This window comes from Pholis gunnellus (genome assembly GCF_910591455.1).
Source record: "Pholis gunnellus genome assembly, chromosome: 7".
Classification (NCBI taxonomy): domain Eukaryota; kingdom Metazoa; phylum Chordata; class Actinopteri; order Perciformes; family Pholidae; genus Pholis; species Pholis gunnellus.
In genome coordinates, this window is record NC_136533.1 from 13,623,297 (window position 1) to 13,633,696 (window position 10,400).

Genomic DNA, 10,400 nt, shown 5'->3' on the forward strand with positions numbered 1-10,400 from the left:
TGTCTAAGAACCACGGGAATCTAACAATGCACTCTCAATTAACACAATATTTCTGACAGTAGGACTGCAAAAAAACAAGGCAACGAAAAACCATCATTTCAAGACTGAACTTGTTTCATCCGATGCCACGTGAATGCCGCATACCGGGCAAATACCTGCAGCGACACCTGGAGGCCTTTAGTGAGAGCTGCTCCTCGATACGTGTCTCGAGGCTATATCTTCATCCCCGCATACCAGCCGGCTGCACCGAGAGCAGACCAGTGGAAAGCAGCGGCTGTACCACCCAGCAGCTCGGCCCAGACATGGGGGAAACCATCCTGCCACGGCGCATGTTCCTCTGGAGCATGGCGGTCATCTACCTCGCCGCTTTCGTGTCTCTCTATGTGCAGATACCAGGTGACATTTACAAACTCGGCTAACCGTGTGGAAGCTTGCTACCGTAACTTACTACTAACCTACTGCTATGTGTTAGCTTGTTAGCGGGGAACTTGGCGCTCCGGTTTCCTGTGGTGAAGACGACGTTTCTCTCGGGCTGCAGTCAGTACGGGTTCCCTGCTCCTGGCTGACTTTAGCAGCTAAGAGAGACCCAACCTGTTGGAAAAGACGCACGCATGATAGTATTGTATTGCACTACAATACCCACAACCCCTCAGTTTCTATCTCTTAAGGTCGCTTTATTTTAGTAGCCCCAGCAGAAGTCCAAAATACCTCGCCCACGCCCATATGTTTATTTAAGGAATTGTTTTTGGTACATAAGCATTTAGGCACAGTGCCAACATACATGCATGGTTTTCCAAAAAGCACGTAATTAATTTTAAGCCATTCCAGAAATGTATTTTAAACATTTTAAAACTTTGAATCTGTGAATGAATGACATGGTCAGACTTTATATTCCCAGGTGTTGAAGTACATTACATTTAAAATGTCAAACTTTTTTTTTCTTTATATGTAGCATTTTTAATTTTTTTAAACAGGCATTTCTAGCTAGTCTGTGCCAAGCAGGCACTGACCCTGATATAATCTACTGATAAAGAGTTAAACCAAAATAAATGAGCGGAGAAACATAACAAAAGCAGAGGAATCACGAATGGCTTCATGTGTATAAAAATGATGTTGAATCAATCAATTCCTGTTCGTTTACATTGCTCTTCCCGTGTTTGTGTCTTATTTCTAGGCCTCTACGGCAACGATGGGCTGTTGCCTGCCCGCTGGCAGCTGCGATACAGTGGCAAGTCTCTCGGGGAGCTGCTGCTGTCCTCTCCCACCCTGCTGTGGCTGGGCCCTCAGCTCGGCGTGGACACGCACACCGCTATGGAGCTGCTGTGTCTCGTGGGTGCTGCCCTGAGCCTCGCCGCCATGCTGGTGGAGGCTCTCCGAGACAGCGTGGTGTTCTTCTGCCTCTGGGCCTTGTACCTGTCCATGTACCAGGTGCGTTTTTTTACTGTTTCGACTGAACCCAGTTCTTCTTTTGTCACCGGTTGCTGTCATGGTGTCCCTTCTCTCACTGGCCATTTTTGTTTCTCATTTCAGGTGGGCCAGGTTTTTCTCTACTTCCAATGGTAAGTAATGACTTTGTGGATCTTTTGTTTTATTTGTTTTCCATAATCAACACAATGGTGTTATGAATAGCAGCTCCCAACATAGTTGTGGTGGTTTGTCGAACGGGTTTATGTCGTCCTCGGTCCAATGTTTGGTAACATCGTAGTGATGTTTGTCTCTGCTGCTGTGCAACCACACTGTAGACGCCAATAAACTAGGAAGACAACTTACCTTGTCCTCTCGGTCTGCCCCCTAACTTTCCACTTTCTCCATTAATCATTGTTTTCTGTTGCTCATCACTGTCCAGGGACAACTTGCTTCTGGAGGTGGGGTTCCTCTGTATCCTTGTTGCCCCGCTGACATGGATCAGAGGGTCACGGGGGGTCAGAGAGCACGATCGTGTGACATTCTGGCTGCTCCGCTGGTTGCTCTTCCGGCTCATGTTTGCCTCTGGTGTGGTGAAACTCACGTCTCGTTGTCCCACATGGTGGGGCCTTACAGGTACGAATGAGAGTCTGTATGAGTGAAGTGAAGAGGGTTTTATGTGTTGAAGTCAAGACGTTACTAGAATCGAGAGCTATCAGCCTCTTGTCTGGTTGGTAACACTTCTTTTTCACTGTGTGTTGAACAGCTCTGACGTATCACTATGAGACTCAATGTCTCCCCACCTCGCTGGCCTGGTTCGCTCACCAGTTGCCGGTGTGGTGGCAGAAGCTGAGTGTGGTGGGGACCTTCGTTATTGAGATCGCTGTACCGCTGCTTTTCTTCAGCCCAGTGCGCAGACTCCGACTTGGGGCTTTTTACCTGCAGGTGGGTAGGAATTCAAGTGCTCCCTTCTCAAATAGCTGCCTGCTTGTGTGCAGCGGAAGGAATTATTTGTTTGTTTTGTTTTTCTTGTGTAGGTGTTGCTTCAAGTGCTCATCATTTTGACTGGCAACTACAATTTCTTCAACCTGCTGACTTTGGCCCTCTGTCTGTCGCTCCTGGACGACCAGCATGTTCACTTCTGGCTACGCAAGGCGGACACGAGCAGCAGCAATGGTGTGGTGAACATTTTCTGTATACATTCGCAGGCTATACTTTTTTAAATAAATGAGGGAGTTAACTATTCCTGTGTCTTTAAAGTTTTGAATTTGCTTAAATAATCAAGTATGCATTTAATTGTTAAGTATAACTTCTCAACTATAACTATAGTTTCACAATATCTTTGTCATCAGCTGACGTCAGCATATTTAACTCCCGCCTTCACAATCGCTAAACTCGCTGTGATTGGGGAAAAAAAAGTTTTCCATTTTAAACAAGAGAAAACGTCTGAATCCTGCCCACAGAAGAACACACGTTAAAGGCTTAAGTTTGGACCTGAGTTGTGTGTCCATTCTGCCAAACGTTACCGGAGCGTCATCGCGCTCTCTCTTTTGATCTGCTCAGACTCCAAGCTGCGCTCGTGGCTGTGTTACCTGCTGGAGCTCGCAGTCTGGTCTCTCATGATCTTCGGATCAATTGTATGCTTTGACCTGAAGCCCAATGCAACGAAGGACGGCATCTCCTCCAGGACAGGTGTGTGTGTGTGTGTGTGTGTGTGTAAATCTATTTCCGTAGGAACAATTGCACTTTGCAGTTCATTGATTTAAATTTTTGTCCTTTCAGCATTCACATACCACCAGTTTAACCAGTTTCTGAAGACGGTCACTATCCCCTCTATCTGGATTGGGGTCCTCTCTCTCACCTGGGAGATGGTCACAGCCATGTTCAGGTGGGACTCTCCCTGTGCGGCTGCTTGATCATGTTGCGTTCTCAGTATTGCATGCTGTTGTACAAACGCAGTATACGTAATGTGTTTTTCTAGGTGTGCGTGTGTCTCCGGTTTCCTGAAGAGGTTTTGGGGAACTGTCCAGTGGACCGTGTTTGCTACTGCCGCCGCTGCAATGTTCACTATCAGTCTGGTGGGTGTTGTTGGAAATACAGTATTGATTGAACTTCGTACCATAAAGCGAACGAGTCATGAGGTTGAACCTCCTTAATTGATCAGAAATGTTTCTTAAACCTTGTTGTGATCACTCTTTATGCTGACTATGTTCTTCTGTTCCCAGGTGCCATTCACCTACATAGAGTACGACTCTAATGCCAGGTTGTGGCCGGGAGTGCGTCGGGCCTATGACCTGGTGGATCGCTACCAGCTGGTCAACTCGTACGGCCTGTTCAGAAGGATGACCGGGGTCGGCGGACGGCCAGAGGTCGTCATCGAGGGAAGCAACGACGGAGTCTCGTGGACGGTGAGAGAAAAAAAAAACCGTATCATGAACGAGCCTGTTAATGATGACAGGATGACTGCGATGCTAATTTGAATGAAACACTGAATTAAAAAAGGGCCGACTGTCCTGCTACACTGTATTAAGTAAGGTGTTCCTATCCGTGTGTTTCTTTTTTTTCTTCTTTTAGGAGATTGAGTTTATGTATAAGCCAGGCAACCTAAGTGCACCTCCTGCTGCAGTGACGCCTCACCAGCCCAGGTTGGACTGGCAAATGTGGTTTGCCGCCCTCGGGGATCAAACACAGGCTCCGTGGTTCACCAGCCTCATGTACAGACTGCTGCAGGGCAAAAGCGATGGTACGCAGCCTCAGAGTATTCAGTCTATTTTCTTACTGTGTTTTCTGTCACTTTTTTTATCTCCCTAAATTCAACACTGTTCGGCACTGAAGGCCTTTCTCGATGGAAAAGACGGCGTCACTCTTCTACGTACTCGCGTTGGAAAGACTTTGAGTGACAGATGGTTCATCCAATCACCGGCCGAATATGTTTTGAAAGTGCCTGCCCATTTCCAAACTGTTAACAGTGACTGCACTTCTCACCAAACCTAAAGTAGTGATACAACAGAAGGTGTTTTTACCATTGCCGGCTTATTGAACATCTCTGTGACGTCACTAACTGAGTTGTGATAAGAAGTGAATCCATTCCCAGATTACTGTTAAGTAGCTGTTTCTTACTGTTTGCACTAAAAGCCAATATGTGCAGAAACCTCTCGTGAGACTATCGGGAAAGATTGCAGACACCAATGCTCATTCACACTGCTGCCCCAACTTCACTTTGATGAAAACAAAATAACAGTTATTATGACTTATTGTTGATGCATTTTTCAAGTATCTCTGATGGGAGGTTAGTGTGGGGCACAACCTTGGACCAGGGCTTCAGTGGTTTAACCCATAAAGCACAGTGCGGAAAATGTTTTCTACCCAAAATGAGACGGTGTTAAATTTCCACTGAAAAGAAGGCTGTGTTTGTTTTTAATTACAACCAGATCTCTGAAAGCTTTGCTTTATGTTCTGCAGTGATCGAGTTGATCCAGACAGACGTGTCGCGGTATCCGTTCCACCAGCAGCCTCCTGCCTACCTCCGAGCCCACCGCTACAGATACTGGTTTACTGAACCAAAGGCTGACGGGTCAGTGCTCACTCTCTCACTCTCATATTCACTCTGTCTGTTTGTTTCCAGGCAATGAAGAAATCTCACTGTTCTCGGCTGTGTGCACTGAAAGATGTCACTCAGCATATGTTCAGACATTACCACCATATTCAAACTCAATAATTTATCAGCAGTTTCAGTAGTTTTGTCAATATTTTATTATTATTCTGAGCAAAGCGAGTTCCTGTGCAAACATCTGCCCTTAAAACATCAGGATATTTACTGTTCTGGTCTTTGTTTGCAGGTCCTATCCACAGCGTTGGTGGAGGAGGGTTTATGATGAGGAATTCTATCCCACAGTGCACCTGGGCAACACCTTCCTGGAGAGCATGCTCAATCAGTATGGACTCAAGGTAAATCTTAAAAAGCTATAATTAAAAATGATCGAAAACAAGTGGAGGAGGATGTGTCCCTTGTTCATTCTTTAATCTATGGAATATCGATTACTTTTCTTCTTTATTTGTCTGTAGGACAAATCGCCTCCACGTCGAATGTCCAACACCACTGTTGCCCAGGCGGTGAGGTGGGTGCGCTCTCAGGCCAGAGGTGTTCCTTCGCACATACTTATCTGGACCCTCATCGCCTGCAGCGCCACCCTCTGTCTGCTCCAGGTATTGCAAAACAGGAAAAAACACCCAGAAAGGACCCCACTCACTCCTGAGGCCGCTGGGAACAGTTGCACGGAAAAGGTACCTGAAGGCTCTGCAGACCATTCTGGGAAGTCTGATGAGCAGCAGACCACGGAAGAAGAGGAGGAGGAGGAGGAGGAGGAGAAGGAGGAGGAGGAGGAGGAAGAAGAGGGTGACGGCAGTGAAGATGAGGTGGAGGTGAACGAGGAGGAGGAGGGCAAAGGTGAGGAGAAAGACACTGTTGCTGATGACGAAGAGGACTAGGCACAGAAGGAGGATGCAGAGGTAATCCCGTAGTAGGATGTTATCACCAGCTGCCTTAATGACATATTACCAAAATGACCAAAGAATTTGTTCTGTCTATATTTGTAATTCCTGATCAGCCAATTATGGAAAAATAAGTTTATTTACCTTCTCCCACCTACACATTACTGCATCAGCTGTCTACATCAGAAAGCAGTCACGTAATTCAGTAGATCTTTGCCTCCTCGGTTTGTTTGGACTTATGGTGAACGTTCAATCTAGTCAGCAGATCAAATCCCGTGGAAAGAAGAGAATAAAAGGCAGCTTCTGTTGCCTATTCAGAGAGTAAATGGATGTTCATTGTATTCTTTGTCTCCTGTTCATGTTGCGTACTGTTCTTGTGTGTACTGAACTAAAACAACTCTGCACTTTCTTTTTTCCCCCACAAATGTCTCTTTTCTTTCTATTAATGTTTGAAATGAAACATATCACACACGTTGATGTAGTATCTTTACATTTTTTTATCACATTAAAAAATAAAAAATAAATGCTTTTCTGTAATTTCTTCATCTGAAATGTGTAACAGTCACAAGTTATATCTATGTAATTGTATTAACTTGAGTTTTTTGTATATGATTAGTAAAGTGTATACAGGAGACACTAAATCTAGTTTTGTTATTATTATAAAGCAACGCCCCAACAAGTTATTGATTTACTCAGCTTATGTAATCACCCTCTGTTCCTATATAGTGTTGCTGTTGTCTGTATCACCACTTCAGTATTCCAGGACAGTACTTGTCGATCAGAGACTGGTAATACGGCTTCAGCGTGTCGATGTCGGGCATCTCGGGGCTCTTTGAGTACAAGTCAAATTTGCTGTGGAAAGGATGGAAGATGCCGCTTCAGTTTGAAGCGGAGCGCAGTGATGATGTAATGTGATAATGTAAACATGAGCGAGGAAGATGCTCACTTGAACTCTTGGACCCAGAGCAGCATACGTTGGTCATTCTCATTGCACAGGTGCATGTAGTCTCCGTCGGAGTGCCAGGGGTAGAATGAATGGAAGCGAATCATGCACAACCCCTAAAGAGAGACAGAAAAAGACGAGATCCCAAACTGACCATGTACAGTAAGCCCCACAGGAGAGGAGAGAACATTGTATACGCAAACATAGCGTTTTCAATGTCATTATTTACTGACCTGCTCTGGGACAGAGCAGTTGTTGAACTTTAGAACTCTGTAGAGATACTCTGAAAACAACAATGCAAGAGTTTAGGTACAGTATCGTAGATAAACAGGCACTTCAATGGCATTGCACGTTTTCTTCTTTTAAAAGTTGTTGTGTGGCTGACTGAGAGGACGTCTCTTACCGTCATGGCCCCAGGACATGAAGACTTTGTCAAGCCCACAGTTTGGTTCATAGATCCCGCAGTCTGTGCTAAAGAGCGAAAAAAAAGTAATTATGTAGAAGGACAAATACCCAGTACTTCAAACAACTACCTAAAGGCTTTGTTGACAATTGTAGTACTGAAATAAACAGGGATGTTAGAGCAGAGTACTGTTAATGTGTGATGCCTACAAATACAAAACACATTTATTTTATTCCATTCATTAAAACTGATGGACTACACATATTGAGGACAACTGCATGTTTTAAGGAGTCCTATTTACATTGTAGGATGCAAAACCTGACAGAAAAAAGTTTTGCAAACGTGTGAAAACCTTGAAAAATTCATCCACAGACTTTGATAATGTGACATGAAAACACTAACTTGTAGCTGGGATTTTTCTCATCTGGGTTGTCCAGGAAGGTATTGGCTCTGAACACGATGGAGTTTCGAAACTTGCAGCCCACTGGGAAGGTGTCGCCTGTTACAGCCCACTGCCAAGCACACAATCCAGTTTGCTATGAGAATTCATTTTAACTCTCCACATGTTTTATATAAAATGTAAAGGTGTTCACAGGTGTTTTTTATAAGAATAATAATCGAATCAGATTTCAAGCATACCGTACCTTTGATAAAGAGACAAAAAGGGTCGAAGAGGAGTCTTAGAAATAACAATGAGAGTATTGGGAAGACAAAAAAGAAATACTTAGAAGAAGTCAAAACAAAAATCTCAGCTCGGGGAAAAGCAAATCTTTAAAAAAGAATGATATTAAGGTAGGAAATCATATTCCTGAGGGAGTGAACTGTAATTCTAGACCATGTGTCCTACCTGGGGTTCGCCCCAAAGAGCCATTGCCTTCCCAACATCATGGATAAGACCCACCAACTGGAACCAGTCTGGAAAGGGATAGTAAGTACTTATATTTGTTTATGTATTGAACACAGTGTGTGTGTTTCTGTCTCTCTTCCTGTATGGTACCGTTGTCTGGGTGTGCCTGGCGGATGCCCTCAGCAGTCTGGAAGGCATGGAAAGAGTTTGGGAAGTCCACGTCAGGATCGGACTCGTCCACCAGGTTGTCCAGAGACATGACGGCGTCCATCATCGTCATCTGAGTGTGGTTGCAGCCGCCCCATAGAGAGTGCTTTAGGGAGGTAAGAGTCGCAGCATTAGTGTGGAGGTTATCTTTCTCAAACTTGCAAGGGAAGCTTTTGAACACCCCTGAAACAACTTCTTGAAGTATTGATTTCTGTTGAATTTTCAGAGACAATGGGATCTGCTATAAATTTGCAGTTCATGGAAAGCTGTCATGGAAAGCTGTAGCTGGGTCACATAATATAGAACGGAACAGTGTCCCTGTGTAACCTTTGAGAGAAATGAATCCAACAACATTGAGTCCAGAAAGAACATCTATTGGCCCGTTGCCAGGACTGGATGACTTTTGTTTGCTCAGTCTGACACAATCACTCAGTCATCCGGAGTGAAACAGAAATTCACAGAATACAAATTGCTTCTTTCTTACTAAACTACGGCTTTCAGTGACACGTTGCTGGATTTCTGTTCACTTGCTGTTTTTGCTCCTGATTTACTAACCTTTTGCTTCACAAAGTCCAGCGTCTGATTGGTGTGCATAAGCTTGTATGTGTTGAACACGCGGTCGATCAGACTTCCACTCTGAAACACACACACATGCAACACACATCAAAAGATTTACAGCATCTCAGGTTGATACAATGCTATTGAGTAACTCCACATGAAATATTTTATGGCTGAATTGTATTTTGTTAATGACCTATGGTTCAAAGTGCAATTCATGACGATAACGCGCTCCTTCACTGTTCCTTGTGGCACTAAAACAATGTGAACATTTCTGCTGCTACATGGCAACAAATGTAGATTTTTAATTCTGGAAGCATTTACGCTGACCCACCAATAATTTAGCCCATCTTTGCGATGTTGTTTATATTGTAGTTTTTAAAAGCAATATATCCCTCAAAGCTCCAGTGTTAAATGTTTTAAATATATTTCATTACTACTGTAAAACACATAGTCAGTGAAAATAAGTTCCTGTTCCAGCTAAGAGTACTAGCTTAGCAAGTCTTCATTAATAGAGACACCACAATGTTTTAAAAACGTTATTTAACAATACACCATCCTTCATTATGATTCAGACAATTGTGAGAAATAATCACAGATCACCTGCTGTAATGCACTGTTTTTGGAAAATGTATTTATATACTGCATGTAATTGGAAGTCAGATTCCTTCCTTCAGGCTCTCCTTGGCAGAAAATATACAGTTAATTTGCCTTCTGAGTCTGTCAGTCCAGAGTTCAGACAGTAAATAAGTGTTATCGTCTGAAGAGGAGCTTTGTATGCTTACCTCATAGTTCCTGTAGTCTTGCTTTTCTTTAGATTTATTCATCTCCAGATTTGGCCGATATGCCAAAGACGGGTCTGGACCCTGCGTTTGAAATAACAGACATTTTCAGGATTTACAAAGATAAATAACATACTTGCTTTCAAAATAAAACAAAGTATATGTAGTTTTAAAAGCAGTTCAAATATATATATATATTTTAAAAAGTAAAAAAGGATAAAAGTGAAAGCATAGCCTTTCTATATATTAAAGCCACACATACGATGTTGATGACACTCATGGCTGACAGATGAAGTCTGTATTGTGGTGTTTTCGTTCCTCCTATCTCTATATACCCTGTGTACATCAATGTCCGGTCACACTTTAACCCAACCTCGCTAATGTGCGTGTGTGTGTTTAGGTGTGTGTAGGTGTGTGTGTGTGTGTGTGTGTGTGTGTGTGTGTGTGTGTGTGTGTGTGGGTGTGTGTGGCAATCCTCTAGGAGGAGGTAGGAGGTAGGACTGATGTAGGATTACTCAGTAGTCCACTGTTTGTTCCAGGTAAATTGTTTCTTTTTAGACATATTTGTGAGGATTCTTGAACACACTGGTTTGGGTTGGACAAATATGGAACAAAATGTATCCGACCAGAGAACTGGTCCCGAGAAGATACTTAAATTCCCAATGTAGGGAGATTACAACAGTGAATGAGTGTGGTTCTGAAAATTAACAAAAAACTGTAAACTCAATTCTTCCAAATGTATAACTTTACAATCATAAATCTTAA

General features: G+C 43.4%; 2 protein-coding genes across 2 annotated transcripts; one reads left to right on the top strand and one right to left on the bottom strand.

The window, feature by feature from the left end:
* Positions 1-239: 239 nt before the first annotated feature.
* Positions 240-6,229, top strand: lmf2a (lipase maturation factor 2a). The gene is made up of 14 exons (XM_079163565.1): positions 240-396; positions 1,175-1,428; positions 1,531-1,559; positions 1,847-2,040; positions 2,171-2,349; positions 2,442-2,580; positions 2,968-3,096; positions 3,187-3,292; positions 3,386-3,482; positions 3,630-3,812; positions 3,979-4,147; positions 4,867-4,978; positions 5,244-5,352; positions 5,470-6,229. The coding sequence occupies exons 1-14, from the start codon at positions 303-305 to the stop codon at positions 5,890-5,892; spliced, it is 2,217 nt and encodes a 738-aa protein (XP_079019691.1). The 5' UTR covers positions 240-302; the 3' UTR covers positions 5,893-6,229.
* Positions 6,230-6,372: 143 nt separating this feature from the next.
* Positions 6,373-9,983, bottom strand: miox (myo-inositol oxygenase). Its single transcript, XM_079163566.1, has 10 exons — positions 9,898-9,983; positions 9,639-9,719; positions 8,851-8,931; positions 8,239-8,401; positions 8,089-8,156; positions 7,644-7,753; positions 7,242-7,309; positions 7,072-7,121; positions 6,842-6,954; positions 6,373-6,747 (listed from the first exon to the last, which is right to left on the bottom strand). The coding sequence occupies exons 1-10, from the start codon at positions 9,979-9,981 to the stop codon at positions 6,639-6,641; spliced, it is 927 nt and encodes a 308-aa protein (XP_079019692.1). The 5' UTR covers positions 9,982-9,983; the 3' UTR covers positions 6,373-6,638.
* Positions 9,984-10,400: the final 417 nt, after the last annotated feature.